Here is a 17253-nt window from a genome sequence, read left to right on the forward strand (position 1 = left end):
AGAGACACACAGAGAGACAGACAGAGAGAGGAACAATGATGTGAGAGTGAAAGATCAATCGGTTGCCTCCCTTACTTACCCCAACTTGTCTGAGATCGAGCCAGCAAGCTGGGTATGTGCCCTGACTGGGAATTGAACCTGCAACCCTTTGGTGTAGGGACAATCCTCCAATTGAGCCAACCAGCCAGGGCTTAGACTAAGTTATTTAAAAAATATTCATGTATTCATTAATAAGCCTGTTATATGTTAGCATAAATAGCATGTTTTTATAAAAAGAAAAACTTCAAAGCAAAACAGCAGGAAAATTGTTTTGTTTTATATTTCTGCAAACTCCTACTAATGTCTAGCTTAATTGAAGACAGCTGGATTCTCAAATCTGTTTCATATATTCCATTAGCTGTCACAGTAATGATGTCACCACACATCATATAGCCTCTGGAAAGTTCCTTGTACACTTGTGAGAGAATGAGAGTGAAAAAAATAGTGTTGTTATGTAAATAGCTTTGACATTACAGACTTCTTGAAAGGGCCACACTTTGAGAAACAGTACTCTAAATGATAGACAGTTAAAGCCTAAATGGTAAATGTCTTTCTCTGGAAAAGCCTCTGGTTTAAGCTATCACCTTCTTGAAGCTGTTACTAAGCAAGCCTTTTGCTTCATCCTGATGAAGTCGCCAGATTTACTGGCCTTGTCACTGCTTCAATGTTTCCATTATTAATAAAACTGTTGTTTGCTCCCCACCATAGATGGAAGACTCTGCTTTCAAATCCCTCTCTCCCGGTTCTTAGAAAAATCCTAAATGATAAAACAGTCTCAGGGTTTTGTTTAACACTACTGTTTGAAATTAGGACATGGAAACTCCTGAGCTGCCCCTTTTTAAAATGGGTCCATCCCCAGTGTTGTGCCGGTCAGCTGACATTTCATTCATTTGAGAACTTTATGAGGCAATTACAGTGAGCACCTACTGTGTGCAAGGTACTGTGTTTTTATTTGTCAGTTTGCTTTTTTCTGTCAAAACCTGCTTGTATATTGCATAAATCACTCTGGTCAGAACTTATAAAAGTTTCCCTGCATCAACCACATAGTGTGATGATACCAAATCCTGTTTAGTCTTTTTTTAAAGCAATATGAAATAGTGCTTCTCATTGTAGTCCAAAATTTGTAACTTAAATTTAATGTAGCTCAATTCCTATATTTGCTTTCATTCTTTCATTCTTCCTGATTTACATGTTAATTACTAAGTAGAAAGCAACAATTATCACACTGCTCTATTCAATTTTACATCTGTTCTCACAGCTAAACTTTGATAGTCTGTTTATGATTATATCTTATAGCAATTCTTATCTAATATATAATTTTAATTGTTGCATTGATAGTAGCTCTGTTCATGGTTAAATAACCACAAAGTTCTAAGCAGTTTGCAGAGTAATTACATAGAATTTATTAGGAAGTTTCCTTAGGCTGATATAGGTTCTTGGTATTCAGGCCTATAATTTATGTTTCCTTGCACTATTCCCTGATTTTCAATTGAACCTTTCACTGTTTAGTCTAATTTTTAGAAGCACTCATAAAAATAGCTATGACTAGTCTTTATTCTATGTATGTTGCTTCCTTTTATTTCTCTCACAAGTCAAAGGTTTTCTAAAAAACATTACAGCTACAGCATACCATAGTCATAATGTAATGCTCAATTCATTTGACTTGGTCAGCAAGATATAGAAGAACAGTAACACTTTTTTTTTCTTTTTTCTTTTTTTTTGGCATCTGCTAGCTGAGTATGAGTGTACATCTGTGTCTGCTTTCTGTCTTTGTTACTGAAAATCCTGTCATCATCATTGAGATCATTTAGAGACACCATAAATGGGTCCAGATCCAGCAAGTTGGATTAATATTTTCCTTCATTGTGAAATAAGAATTAGGGCATGAGGAGTCTTTCTCTGGTGTCAGAGGAATATATGGTAAAAATGGGGCATCCTGAGTCAGGACTTTGCATCATCTGAACAATCTTGCTTGGCTCCCCTGGTAGCAGGAAAGGTGAAATAATAAGATGCAAATAGTCAAATAACCTTTAATTAATTACAAGTACCTTGGGAGCTTTGAGAAACAGGATCTTCAGAGGAGTTCCTGAAATCTTCAAATTGAGCAGAGGGATCTGGGATTGGGGCAACTCTCTCTTTTTCTTTTTCTTTTTAAAGCAAAAAGCAAAAAAAAAAAAAAAAAAAAAAAAAAAGGCAGGGGGAATGAGGGGGGCAAAATAACTGACTTGAGACAAAGAGTCTCCTAGAAAGAAAAACTGAAAGATGAAGTTTCAGAGTGTGGAGAGTAAAGCTGAGAGGAGACTGTTTTCTATTTGAGAGCAAGGAGTTTGGGCTAGGAAAGACTCTCCACACCCCAATCAAAGGGCCGGGAGGAGACCTAAAAAGGTGCTCAGTGTAGGCCTGGAAGAGGAAATGTGAACTAATACGGAAGGGACAACAAGGGCAACATGTATAAATCCATACTGGGATAATTATTTCGAGCCTCAATCACGTATTGTGGCTTCTCCAGTGCTGTATTGTCAACTTTTTAGAAAGAATGATTGTTTGGTGGACGTCCACTTAATACCACTGAGCTGTGCCTCCCCATCCCACATTTTAATTTTTCACATTAAAAAACATCTACTCAGATGATTTTTCTTTTGTAGTTTACTCAGGTGGGTTTTTTTACTTTTTTATTTTTTGCCTTGTTTTGACTATAATATAGCTAACAAAAGGGAACTTTTAAAGACCAAGTGCTGGAAATACACTACTGTGTTGAAGAGCCTGCTCATTGTTCTTTTTGCATTCTTCTCCTTTGATCATGGGATTCTTAATTATTTGAAAAAGAGTTCTCAGATCAACATATTAATATTTTTTCCAGACTTTCCATTTTGATTACTTCTATCCCCACCATCACCACACACACACACACACACACACACACACACACACACACACACACAAGCTTATCATTCGTTGAATTTATATTGCAGGTCCTTAGCAGACTGAAAGTTTCAGGAGGGTGTCTCCCTCATCTTCCAAGGCCTGCCCAGACCTAATGTAGCCATAATGCCTTCCCCTAGTTGCCTTGTCTCTCTAAGCCTTAGAGTCTAAGGAGAAGCATTCAAAAAGCTATCCAGCATGTGATGCTTTGTATTGTCATGGGTGTGTGTGTGTGTATGTGAGCACATGTGCTCTTGAATTCCTGGGAATACCTTGCCTAGTATATACTGTTTCCCCAAAAATAAGACAGTGTCTTATATTAATTTTTTCTCCCAAAGTTGCGCTAGGTCTTATTTTCAGGGGATGTCTTATCTTTCCATGCGCTAGGTCTTATTTTCGGAGGATGTCTTATTTTTGGGAAAACACGGTAGCATGTAGAGCTGACTTTAAGTTTCCATTGGTGATGTGATGGTGATATTGGGCTTATCTCAGATTCCTAACACTTTCATTGTTGAGTAGCAAGAGGCAGCCAGGATGACTCACCATAGGAAAAAGGCAGTGGAATACTATGGGCGGCAGGGTAGTGCTGGGGGAGAAATTCAGATTCTGGAGTTTATTTTCAGAGTTGAATCTTGGCTTCCCACTTCTACCTAGTGTGACTGAGAAAGCCATTTGACTGCATTTTTCTCATCCTCATTCATAATAGTGTTGTTTTGAGGATTAGGTAAAATTATACAAAAGCTCCTAGCATATTGCCTGTTAGAGTACATATTAGTTACCATTAGAAGTAGAAAATTGTACTCATGGTGAGATAATACGGAAGAATACCTCAGCCACAATAGGTTGGCCTAAAGTAGGAGTCACCTGGGAGAGTCAGAATTTACATCTGAATGAAAGATACAATTATATAATCTGTTTAGTGTGATCCACCTTCAGGCCATGCACATGGTTAGCCACACTGGTTATCATTTTAGGCCAGAGTTTCTTAGCCATGGCACAATTGACATTTGGGGCTGAATAATAATTCTTTGTTATGGGGTTGTCCTACGCATTGTAGTATGTGTTTAGCAGCATTCCTGGTCTCTACCTAATGATGCCAGAAGTAACCCAATAACCCCAACCTTTGTTGTGACTACTTCAAAAAGGTCTCCCAACATTGCAAAAAATCCGGGGAACAAATAATCACCTCTGGTGAAAAACCCCCTAAAATTTTAAGGCATGATTAATTTTTTGGAAAAATTCTGTTTGATTTTTTTTGTGTTAGTTGTCTCTACATTCATGACTCTTCTTCATTATCTGATGCTCAAAGTGTATTTGAGACCAGCCAGTATTTTCCATTTTTCTTTTGTTCATAGATCTGTACCATAGCTTTTCTCCCTTTCTGGAAGAGAATGATGCTTTGAATATGCATTATCCACGGAAATGCCAGCAAATCACAATGGGTGCTAATAGCTGGCCTTCCAAAGCCTCTCTGATGTTCTGGTCCTTCATCCCTTGAGGGTGATGTGCATTTTCTCTGCTAGGATTAGATGATCCTAGACACGTCTCCTTGGGGACTCAGAGGTGGGGTGGGGTAGTTGATTTGGCATAGACCTGGAGGGAACAGTCTTTTTCTTTATGTGCCACTCTTGGGCTTGGTTTCCATAGTGAAAAATGTGAAGACAGTCGAGGATATTGTATAATGTTTTTGAGAATTTCAGAAAAAATACAAAGTAATAGGTTGAAGGATGTCCAAATTGTCCAAGAAACAGGTCATTTGTAGTTCTTATATTGTTGTATAATTAACTTTGTAATTATACAAAGTTTGTTTTGCTCATTTTTAACCCTTTAAGCAAGTTTGAATTTTACTCTTAGATTTTAGATTAACTTTTCTAAATATATAATATATATTTCAAAATATGTATATTAAAAAATATACTGTAGCTTGGTCAGAGAGGCTAGCGGTTGAGCATAGACTCTTGAAAGAGGAGGTCACGGTTCAAGTCCCAGTCATTGCACATGCCCAGATTGTGGGCTTGGTCCCTAGTAGGGGGCGTGAAGCAGGAAGCCAATCAGTGATTCTTTTTTATTATTAATGTTTTTATCTCTTCCTCCTACTTTCTTTCTGAAATCAATAAAAACATATTTTAAAAAATAAAATGTATACTATAAAGTATCTTCCTCCCATCTCATTCTTCATCTGCCCATTCTCCCCCAATCTCTAACCACTGATTAGTTTCTTATATGTGTCTTTACGAGTAAACATGAAATATAAAGATTCCTATTCTCTCCCTTTTTATTATAAAAATAGCTTACTCTAAAATAAACACTGTTCATCATCTCAATTTTTGCATTTTAACATCTTCTTGGTAATCTTTCCATAAGATCGGTGTTCTTAAGTGAGGGCAAGAAAGGGGAATGGAAATACATGACTGTTAAATAAATCTTTCATGTAAACAATTTAAATAATTTTTTTATTGATTTCAGAGAGGAAGTGAGAGGAAAAGAGAGACAGATATATCAATGATGAGAGAGAATCTTTGATTGGCTGCCTCCTGCATGCCCCCTACTGGAGATGGAGCTTGCAACCTGGTGACGTACTCTTGACTAGAATCGAACCTGGGACCCTTCAGTCCACAGGCTGACAACTCTATCTACTGATCCAAACAAGCTAGGGTCATGCTAAACAATTTTTAATTGATAGGATATTTTATCAAATAAGGTAAAAGAATTGGAGTCATATATTTTTGCTGTTTTAAACTTTATATACTAAGATAAACTAACAGTAACATTATTTTATTATAATTTTAAAACAGCACTTTAACTGTTAGTTATATATGTCTTTATAAGCTCTGTGTGTACCATCTGCATTTCTCAGTTGAGAAACTAAGGCCCAAGAAGATTAAATAACATGCAAGGTTGTTATGGTAGCCTAGAACTGGAACACAGACTCTGGTTCCCAAGTGCTATGTAGTGAGAGGGTTAGCTTGGAGTGAGAAAGAAACAAGTGTACTGAGGGTCTACTCTGTGCTACTTGATTTTACTTAATTCTTACATAATTATTATTCCTATTTTACAGATGAGGCTAGGTATCAAAACACTAAAATTTAGAGTGGTAAAATAATTACCAAACATAAAAAATAACCAAACCAGAATAAAAACTCACTGACTGCGAAGCATGTGTTCTTTCCACTTAACCAGGCTACATGCCAGAAAGCCCAGACAGAGTATTGACCTCCAAAGTGTTTCCTTTCTCCTATTCCATGTTTTTAGTGTTCACTTGTTCATTCCTGCACTCTGTCCTCACCTCATCAGCTCTCTGGCCCCTCCTACTTTGCTCACTCTGTTCCAGTCACACCAGCTTCCATGTTGTTCTTTGAACACAACAGGGCCTGTGGCTTTAGAACTGGCTGCTTCCCCAGCGAGCTTCTGGACTCTCTCTCTCATGTCATCTAGTACCATCTGGCATACTGTATTTTACTTATTTGATCATTGGCTGTGTCTCTTACTAGAATGTACACTTCATTCAAGTAGGAGTGTGTGTGTGTGTGTGTGTGTGTGTGTGTGTGTGTGTGTGTTTTGTTCAATAACTGGTCAATTTCAATTACTGGTTTGTTTTATTCAATGCTGTAGTTCTAACTTAAGAACAGTGCCTGATACTTGGTTGGTATTCAAGAAATATTGGTTAAATTTTGAACTATACCTATTCTAATTCTAAACTAGGACCCATTTTAGGGAGTAACTGTAAGCAACAGACACATAGTATATAGTTTCTTTTTTTTATCATCTGTAACAGAATTACCATTTATTGAGCAATTATTATATGCCACATATAGCATGATAATCCTAGAAACAGTTATAGCAGGCAAGTTTTATTGTCTTTATTTTACAAATAAATAACTGAGGCTCAGAGAAGTTAATTTGCAAAGGTCCAGCCTAGTAACTGGCAGAACCACAATGCCAATATAGTATTTACCCCGAAACCTGTTTCTCACCGTGACATACACCCACTCCTCCTATTTCATATATCTCATATGCAAATCATCCTCCCCAGTGAATTTGTGTTGTAATATCCTGCCTGGCAAAAGCATAGAAAATCACCACCACTTGCAATCCACTGTTTTGTCACAGTATTTTCTGTAGGTTCATGGCTACTTTGAGCCTTGATCATGAGACATTAGCAAATATTCTCTTAATCATTGTAATAATAAAGCCAGTTTAGTCATTTGGCATAAATTCATAATTATTTTTGGATGGTTTAAAAATTTGTGGCTTTGCCAGCAATAACATCTCATATTCCCCAGGGGAGGTAGGTTTGTCATAAATACCATTTCCCTAGAACATTTCAAGGAACTTAAAGTTCTCGGAAAATATTTTTAACAGGCAGCCTTGTCTTAGACAGACTTCAAGGGCATAGTACTCTATACCCTTAAAAGTGTATGCCTATTTGTTTTATCTTACTAAGAATATTTACATGTTTTTGTCTTATGTAAAATCCATTTTGTATTTTATATCTTAGTGGATTGAGGAAAACAGAAATGGATTCTTTAGAAGAACATTCTGATGTACTTGCAGAATTTTCTGGTTTTAATTTCCATTAGTCTTTTTTTCTCTTCCCAAATCACATTGTTTTCAATCAGATATTGCAAATAGGTATTTTGGAAGATTAGTATAATTCCTTTCTCAACATTTATTCCTTGGTAAGTTACTTTTCTTTCTTTTATTCATTCCCTTTTAAAAAGCAACAAAGAGTATATCCCTTTCCAAATCTTATTCAGCCTCCCCCAAAATTTTTTAAGCCCCTAGTTCCTGTAAGTCTTTAAGAAAAAGACTTTCCTCCTTTATTTGGCTTTCATATGTTAATTCTCTGGTGTTCAATTTGTCAGATTTAACATAAAAGACCAAAGGAGGAAGCAGTCATGTGCCAAAGTGGATGAGTTCACTGGTTTTCTTTCAACTTGTAGTGTGGATGCTGCCTACACTGAGGCAGTGGCTAGCTAATGTGGTATGCTTGGGAAACCGAAGGTTTCCTAACTTGTTAGTGGGAAATTCAGACTTCAGAAATTTACAAACCACAACAACAAAGGCTTAGGTTTTATTGTGACTACTGAAGTCATTCAGTTTGCCATGAGAAACAGGGTAGATAGGAGTCCAGAAAGTGTTACATATTAAACATTTTGATCCCTAGAGAACTTTCTCTTCCCCCCTCCCCCTGTTTATTTTAGCTATAGTAAATTAGTAAATAAGGGACAACAGAAGTAGGGACATTTCATAGCACTGAATAGTATGTAGAGGTGGGGGCAGTTGGAGGATGGAGGCTGATGCTTGGCTTGGCTTCCTGCTGAGCAGTTAGATCATGAATCACAGTGAGTGTCCTCCGTATGCCCTTACCCCTTTCCTGGTTCCTGAGGATGACTGGTTCCTGTTTCTTCCATGATGTTATAGAGAGCTAGAGTTGGGCCATAGATAAAGTTTAGTTATAGACAGCTATTCTTCTGGGATCTGTTGGAATATAAATTACCATTTTCTTGTGGTCTGTGTTTTGCATGTCTTCTGTACACTAAACTTAAAATTATTTCAGTTATCTGAGCCTTAATATTCCCTTGATTGACAATGCAGAGCATTTGCATTACATTTTCCTTTTCTTTCACTTCCAAGCACTGAGAAGACAGAATTCATGTACACAGAGTTTGATCCTATCTTCTCTCCTCTAAGTTGTGTTCTTTTAAGATGAATGTGTTCTAGACAATATTAAGCATGTGTAGTGAGGGGCAATTTCATAAAGATGTTGTAGTGGCTAGCAGTGGACTTGCTAGAGGTGACAGCAATGACTTTACATTTCACTTCCCTTGGCCCTGGCTCTGCTGTGGTTTTGTGCTTGAGTAAGAGTTTCACCCATTTAGTTATGTTTATCTCTGTGAGAAATTCTGTTCAGAGAAGAATTAAAGAAAAAGCTATACTGTACTTCATATACGTGTTAAATGAATGCCCATCCTTTCCCCCCTGGCTATATCTTATCCTATGATTTAAACTCTAAGAGAGGACAAACTATTTCAGGTTCTATACTATGTAGTTAAAAAAAAGTATTTTTGAAAAAGTACTGACTTCACTATACCTCACTTTTAAAGTTCACTCATTCACAGCATTTTAGAAAAAAAGCAAAACCCCAATTCTCAAAACAACAGAAAAGCTACTTTCAGAAGAACCATGCAGCCAATGGACAGGGAATATTAGACCAAAATCTGCTGGTGACTTAACTCTGTGACATTGCCTCATCTTCCTGTCACTTCAGATGCAACATGGGAAAGCAATATAATTTCGTCTCCAAGGTTTACACAGATTTTTGATGAACCTCAAATCTCACTTCCACAGAACAAAACCCCCCTCAAAGCTTTAAAGTCCTTTCCTTCCTTCTTTCCGTTAGTATTTTATACAAATTCACATCAAAAATGTATGTTTCCTTCCATTAGAAGAGATTTTTTTTTTTAAATCCTTACCCTAACATATGTTTATTGATTTTTGGAGAGAGAAACATTGATGTGAAAGAGAAACATCAATCATTTGCCTCCCTTACGCACTCCCATTGGGGATTGAACGTGCAACCTAGGTATGTGCCCTGACTGGAAATCAAACCTGCAAGCTTTTTGGTATATGGGATGATGCTCCAACCAAATGAGCCACTCAGCCGGGCTCCACTAGAAGAGATTTTTATGACTTATCAAGTCTCATAACTATATGGAAATCTTAATTGGAATTTCATGTGATTCAGGTTTATTTTTGGTTCTTTATGTATCAAGATTATGAGTGTGCTATAAAAGTTAGGCTAAATTGAAAGTACAATTAAACTGAAAAATTAACACCTGGGAAGAAGTATTTAGACTATTAGTTTCTGAAAAGGGAATGTTTATTATCTGTGTCTAGGATCTGATATAAGCTATAAGATTTGTCTTACCCATTTGTTTTTATGTGTGCCTCAAAGGCATGGTAGGACTTTCAAGGTAAAACAAACAGGGAGATTACAGGCTAGGTTTTTAATCCTTTGCTCTCTTTGGCCCTTTACTCAGTAGGGGAGGGCAGAGGGAGAGAGAGAGGGATACATCTATGTGAGAGGGACACTTGGATTGGTTGCTTCCCACAAGTGCCCCCTACTGGGGCCAGGAATCAAATCTGCAACCAAGGTATGTGCCCTTGATTGAGAATTGAACCTGCAACCCAATGCTCTCTAACCACTTAGGTAAGCCAGCCAGGGTTTACAGATAGATGATGTATTTAGCTTATTAAATTTATTTTTTATCTCAGGTGACTAAGGCATATTTAGGAACACTCTTGAGGGTTTCTCATAGGAGTATTTCCCTTCTAACAAGGATGTCAGGATAAAGGATAACCTCGCTTTTCACAGTGGCTTTTTCAAAGAGGTTAGGCTCTAGAGACATGAATTTTCTCCAGCAAGCTTAATCTCTGACTTCACTTTATGGCTGGGTATAGGAGAACAGAGCTCTTCAGACTGCATCCTATAAGGTACCTCCTCTTTGGGCCTAAGGCAACACCTTTTGCCTCCCTCTGGCAGATGATGAGCACTATCTTCATGGGGACTTGGCATAACTAGAGTCTCATAGGTACCATTTACTGAGAGGCTGCTATGGTTCTGCCACTGTGCCAACTGCTGTATCACATTTAATCTTCACTTTAAGGATCGAAAACATTTAAGGTGCTTTCCTTTCTATGAAGGTTGAGGTTCTGACAGATAGATGATGTATTTAATTATCAGAGTTTGGGTGTTCAGATCCTGATGCCAACCATCTTTCTTTTTTTTACCTCATATTCCCTTTTCATAGTACATTTCCAAGGAAGAAATCTGCCATCCTTTTTGGAATGCTCTATTCAATAGCCTCCATTCATTGTACATTTCAGTTCCCATCTTTTCCATGAATGTTCCCTAACTTGTCTAACCCTCACTGATTCCCCCCTTTCTTTCTTTCTTTTTTTTTTTTTTAATATATTTTATTGATTTTTTTTACGGAGAGGAAGAAAGAGGGATAGAGAGTTAGAGACATCGATGAGAGAGAGTCATTGATCAGCTGCCTCTTGCACACCCCCCACTGGGGATGTGCTCGCAACCAAGGTACATGCCCTTGGCCGAAATCAAACCCGGGACCCTTGAGTCTGCAGGCCGACGCCCTATCCACTGAGCCAAACCGGTTTCAGCTGATTCCCCCCTTTCTCAGTCGCCACAGACCTTACAGTTTTGTGACACAAATATTCTATTGTTTTATACCACTTTCTAGTTTGCTTTTGTGTGTTTGTTTTGCTCTTGAATCAACTGTAAGTTCCTTGAAGGATTTGATACTTCTCTGTCCCCTCTATGGGTTTGAGCTCAGTACATACTTGATGACCAATTAAATGATTGAGGGCTGAGAAGAACCATTTCATAAGGGAGCATAACCCCCTCGTAGGCTGACTGACTATAAAATTCTCAGAATTTACTTATATTAGAGCAGGAGAAGTAGAGTATTGGTTCCTCTTATTCCTGTCACTTCTTAGGAGAGGAAACCATTCAGTGAAATGAGGAAATCACTTTAAATCAAGTTTAGATGGGGGAAATCCAGCCAGAGAATCTTAACTCTGCCTTGATTATTTGCATCTTTGCTCTACCCAATGAATTTTATGGGACTGTAAGAAGAATCTTGTGAAGCATAATTTTAGGGGAAATGAGTGGAACCCCAAATCACTTGACAAGGTTGTTATCACCTTTATCTGAAATATTTCCAGTTGTATGAAAGACTAAAGAATAATATGTAACCTCAAGTATTATGTACTTATTTTAATGAGTTTTTAACCATTTTGATAATAGATTGATATTTTTAAAGAATAGATAATCATCCCTTTATCAGCAAATGATAACTTTTTCATAAAACTCCACAGTGATTTACCTCTTCTGCCATTCCAGTTAATAGACTTACAAGTTAAGGCTTACACAGCGTCTCACTGCATAGCCCTTTGTCTTAGCAAAGAGCTAGGAACTAGGAACTTTCTCATGCTCTCCCTAAGCTCCTAGGCCAGGAAGCTCTTTTTTTTCTTCAAATGTAATAGCAGCAGTCACTTAAGTCTTGTCAGCCCAAATGTGATGAATGTTTTACATTCCTCTTAGAATTTCTGCTCAGAGGTTTGTTTTTGTTTTGATTCACTTTAAAAAAAAAAAAAAAAAGGAATTTTAAAGAGAGAGAGAAACTAAGTTCACCTTTAAACTTTTGTTCCAAGACTGGTGGGCCATGAGATAAGATAAATCTGGCAGCTTTGTTCCTGTCAGAGCGGCCAATCCTGGAGGGCTGACCTCATCCTTGAGGCTGCTTTTGGTAAAATGGTTTGGAGTTCTTCCAGGCTCAAGAGCTACAGTTATGTTAATATTTCCTCTGGGTTTAAGTATGGGCTTTCCCCCTCCAATTCCTCCCACTTTCTTTAGCTGAGTTGTGTGGGTATTGATAGATCAGTAGCTTGTATTTTTGTATAACCTTTTGCTCTTCTTGACCAGAACTCCCTCAGTTACTGCCCACTAGTCTGTCTTTCCCAGTATTGAGAGATACTTATGGTGGATGACATTGTTGCCCTTTTTTAGATTTGTGGAAGCCAAGGCTACAGGAAGCTTAACCAGTGGATGGATGACAGAGCCAGGAAGAGTAGAATTTTGATTTATGAGCCATTATTCCTGCTCTTTACTCTTATCATTGAGATAACACTATTTGTCCATGTCCATTTAGTGTCACTACGCAAGCAAGCTTGGAGTAGTCCGTTGAATTGTCTTAAACAGTTCCACACTTTTTTAAATCCTTATTTAATTTTTATATACAATTGACTTGTCTTATCTACATTGCTTTATCAGTCCATTAAGAAAGAGCAGGGACCCTAGACCATGACTGAAGCCTTTGCGCAAGTGCCACTGGTGATCATATTAGTCCTTGTCATCAACACAGTGCTAGTCAGTGCTAGTAGGTGAAGCTGGGTTAGTGAGTAGAGAACTTGATGCTGCGTCTGTTGTCCTGCCTTGTGCTTAGCATAATGCCTGGAAGATGCTCAGCAAATGTTTGCTGCTTCTGAGGAGTTAAAAGCCCTAGGCTGGCTTTATAGGTTGACATTGGAATTAACTAACTTTGAAAAATTATAGGAAAATCACTCCTTTTTTGCTTCTATAAAACCCAGCAGATGCTCTAGACTACCCCCAGTAACTTGGGAATCAAAGTATATGACTGGGAAAAGGCAGTCTGCAGATTTCTAGTTACTGTTAAGTATAAACTGTTTGGACCCAATGTCAGCATCTTCCAGGCCTTCATCTGAGGCACAGAGATTGGTGGAAAAGAGAGGAGTCTTCTCTTCATTAAAGACAAAAACCACTATTTTCTGCTCCTTCATGTTTCTTTAGAGCTCATTCTAGGTCCCAGAGTGATTCACCTGGTACTATTTCACCACCTTTATTCACATTATTTTTGGAGGAAGTTAAGGTAAGGTAGGTGGAGGTGGGTAGTGAGTCGAGAAACATCTAACTTAGTCTGCCTACACAACAGATACTGTACAGTACAAAGCAGATTTCACTGTCGTAACTTCATGTGAGCCTAATTTGTTTTCTGGTTTTTGTGTAAGTTAGTTTTATATGGTTACTTCAAATAGTGGCAGAGATTTGTTTTGGGCTCCCAAATAAAATCTTAGAAGAAGCTCTTCTTAGTGCACTGTTTTTAGAAATATTTTCTTGCCACAAAGCTTCTAGATTTTAATTTATTTGTACATTTATCCAATACTCTTTTTATCACATCTACTGACTATACCTAGGGTACTTTTCTATGTGCTAGGGATAAATTGGTTAAGAAATTTACCCTCAATGAGTTTATAGTCCAGGAGACAATAAACAAATAAGCAATTAATTTGTAATTTGATGTTATGTAGCAGTGCACGATTTGCAGGAAAGTAAAGCAGGGTAAGTATCACCAAGAGTTTACAGCCTTCATTGATAACTTCCTCTGCTGTTTGGGGAGGTTGTTCTTAAGGTACTGAGTCACTTGAAATTTGAAAGGAAACCTGCTAATGGAGGAGGTCTGGGGAATGCAAAATGCTTAGTTGGAAGATGTGGAGAAGAGGTCACTTGTTAAGTTAGTGGTTCAGACTTAAAAGTCTCTGACTATAAAACACACACTCTTTCCAGGTCACCTCTCAGCTTCAAAGCAGAGAGTGAACTTTGCCACCCAGAGAACTTTTAAGTGCATTTATTATTTGTTTTCTCTGTCGTCTCTTTATCACCTCTTTTCCATTGTTGTATCCTGGTTAAACTGTATTAATTTCACCTCCTTCCTTTCCTTCTGCTTTCTTGCTGCCTATATTCATTTATTAACAAGAACGTGGAACCTTTGACTTTTTTTTTAATCCAAATTAACACGATGTTGAGACTTCTGGGGCTATTGTCTTCTTCTCTTCTTAACACTAATTTAAGGAGAAACCAAAATTCAAGGGCCCTTGCCTCTGCCTCTGAACCATGCTGTGTGTCTCTGCAGTAAGTCATACTGTGGACTTCAGCTTCTTCTGCAAGGGGAGGCATTTGGATCAGATGGCCTCCAAGGCTTCTTACAGCTATAACAGTTCCTGCCACGTGTGTATGTACTACAGCCTCGGGCATCCCCTTGTCCATACAAAAGAACCCATCAAGGTATTCTCAAACTCACATCTGTGGAATTGTGTGTCTGCTATTCTGATGTAATTAGTATATGCTCTCTTTTCACTCATAATAACTCATTTAGGCTAGAATCAGTAGTTATCATAAACAGAAACAAGGAGTTGGGTGTATGTTGTCTACACCCTTACCTGCCCCATAATACACTTTACCTACCTATTCCTCTACCTACTTCTTCCCAAAACACAAATGCATTATTCCCCAAGCTTGTTTTAAAAAAATAATAATTGTATCTTTAAGAATTAATCTTATTTTGAACCAGTAGGGCAGAGGAGTGTAAGCATCGTTAGATTGGAGAAAGAACACTACTAATGTGTTGTTATCTGTTCTTGGACTCAATTTAAAATTGCTGCTGCCCTGTTTGTATCTGCTAAAGCATCTGAGAGAACAATCATGAAAGGGGAGTTCTTCCTCCATATCTGAAAAAGAACCAAGGGGCTTTCCTTGGAGAGCCTTCCCACTTTTGCTTGCCAGTTTTCTTTCCCAGTCAGAAATAATGTTAGTGCAAAAGTCCAGGGAGAGAGAATCTCAACTCTGCTTTTAAGAAAAAGGGATGTAGGAGCGCTTACAACAGTGTTGGTGACAGTCCACTAGGAATTAAGTAGTGCACCTAACAGTTGAAGTAGAAGCTGACCACCAGCCAGAGGATGTTGTAAATGTCTTTGTAGCATACATCAAGCTTAAGGATTGGGTTGGTGGCCCAGAAATATTGTAGTGATGGCAGAAACAGTCAAAGAAATATTGCTTTGAAAGTTTGTGATGCTGGTGGCTCCACATGGAGTGTCTCTTCATCTCTAAATCCTTATTAAACGTAATTTACAAAAGTAAACTATCGGTTTAAATTAAAGCTACATTTGTACTCAAATATAAATTAAAGGTAAAATGTGTTAGATTTTAAAAAATATAATGGCTGGCTATGTGAACAACAGATTTCAGTTTCTGAAGCAGGATGAAACCAATATTTCTTTACATCCTCTGATTACTACTCCAGTTCCACAATATTCAGTCTTTTGTAAACAGTTCTCTTCCTGCCCCCTTCCTTTTTCCCTTAAATAGGAGGCTGTGTTTTTTTTTTGTCTTTTCACCTTGTAAAAGCATTCACTTTGCCCTGAAGCACTAGATATAGACAGAACACGACCTAAGAAGAATTAATGGAATTTTATTCTTCCATTTTATATTACCTCAAAATCTATTTATTACCAAAGGCACTTTTTTTTTTTTTTTTTGAAGGGGAAGGGATAGCAGAGAAACCTAAAACAAAAGTTATAGCCGTTTGAGAAAGCAAGCTAATGGTAATTGCAAGAGGACTTAAAAATTAGGAAGCTCAAAGCTTGATTTCTGTTTTTATATTGGTTGTTACTATAGATTCCATCACAGCACTAGGAAAATATCACAAAAATACCAGTGGCTTAACAGTTCATCATAATCACCATAAAAGGGCAAATGAATTTAATTGAGCAGAAGATTAATATATGCTTTATTTGAAAATGTAAAAATTCACATTCATTCTATCTAAAACTTTTCTATCATATAGATTGTCCCAAAGACTAAGAAATGCTTACTTAGAGAGCCACTATGACATTATGTATCCACAATAAATCTTGTTTAACTTTTAAAAGGGGTCTTAATGAGTGATTGTTCCTTGAATATGCTTTTAAGTTAATAAAAGGGAAACAGTATTAAGTGTGTCATTTAAAAAGTTTTTTTCAAAATTGATGCTTGCCTATTTAAAAAAAAAATGCAGACTCTGGGAAACAGCTTTTAGAGCTTTGATAGAGGTTATGATTTCCAACAGTTGAGCTATAGTTTATGGTACAGATGGTACTTTGGGTATAGCTGGAACTGTAATTGATGGTTTCTGCTTCCCTTCTCCTCTATGTGATGCAGAAGAGTGGGATACCTTTTTCCCAAGGCAGGAGTTTTTCAGTTTCCAATTACAGCCTATATCAAATAAACAGCTTTTCTACAGCATATTCCGGACTTCTCCACAGTGACCTGGGTGTTGGCCCCTCTCTCTTCTCATTATTGTGGGCTTTCCTAGATTTGAAATAATAATTCTAGGGAAATCCTACTTCTTGGTACTAACCTACAGTTTATATAGCCTATCTTCACAACAAATAGCATGTATTATTTCTTTTAGAATACTAAAACCAAAGTCTTGCATTGCTCCAAACAAAATTAGCAAAGAAAACAAAATCCTATGAAGCAAAAGTAGTAGGCACCAATGTCATATACTTTGGAAAACTCACATAGGAATTACTAGAACACAGATAATATCTTGAATTTTAAGCATATAAAAATGTTATGTTTAAAATGATAAATAAAATAGACCATTTAAAGAGAGAAATAATTCAGTCACAATTTTTTAAGTTTTGTTTTACAATGTATGTTCAGACCAAATAAAGTTTGAGTGATAAATCAGTTTTTCATCTTCTATTCTAATGTTTTAAACTTGACATAGCATATTTTAAATTCCTCTGCTGCTTTTTTATTCTAAAAATTAAAGTAATATATATAGATTTTTAGCATCTTCCAAGAGTTCAATTATCATACTGTAAAGTTTCATTTACTGCAATAGCCTGTTCAGGGTTTAGATGTAACTA

The 17253-nt window shown here is 37.2% G+C and overlaps 3 protein-coding genes across 4 annotated transcripts in view; 1 reads left to right on the top strand and 2 right to left on the bottom strand.

Annotated features, from left to right (window-relative positions):
- Positions 1-17253, top strand: part of CMSS1 (cms1 ribosomal small subunit homolog) — a 370171-nt gene that overhangs the window by 38888 nt on the left and 314030 nt on the right. The gene's annotated exons all lie outside the window — the stretch shown is intronic.
- FILIP1L (filamin A interacting protein 1 like) overlaps positions 1-17253 on the bottom strand; it is a 32339-nt gene that overhangs the window by 14170 nt on the left and 916 nt on the right. The gene's annotated exons all lie outside the window — the stretch shown is intronic.
- Positions 5786-17253, bottom strand: part of LOC311618179 (filamin A-interacting protein 1-like) — a 254901-nt gene continuing 243433 nt past the window's right edge. Inside the window, exon 5 of the mRNA XM_084875529.1 lies at positions 5786-8389. Within this exon, the coding sequence (XP_084731655.1) occupies positions 8380-8389 (10 nt within the window). The 3' untranslated portion in view covers positions 5786-8379. The remainder of the gene's footprint in view (positions 8390-17253) is intronic.

The sequence above is a fragment of the Pipistrellus hanaki genome, assembly GCF_964339955.1.
Source record: "Pipistrellus hanaki genome assembly, chromosome: 2".
Taxonomy (NCBI): Eukaryota; Metazoa; Chordata; class Mammalia; order Chiroptera; family Vespertilionidae; genus Pipistrellus; species Pipistrellus hanaki.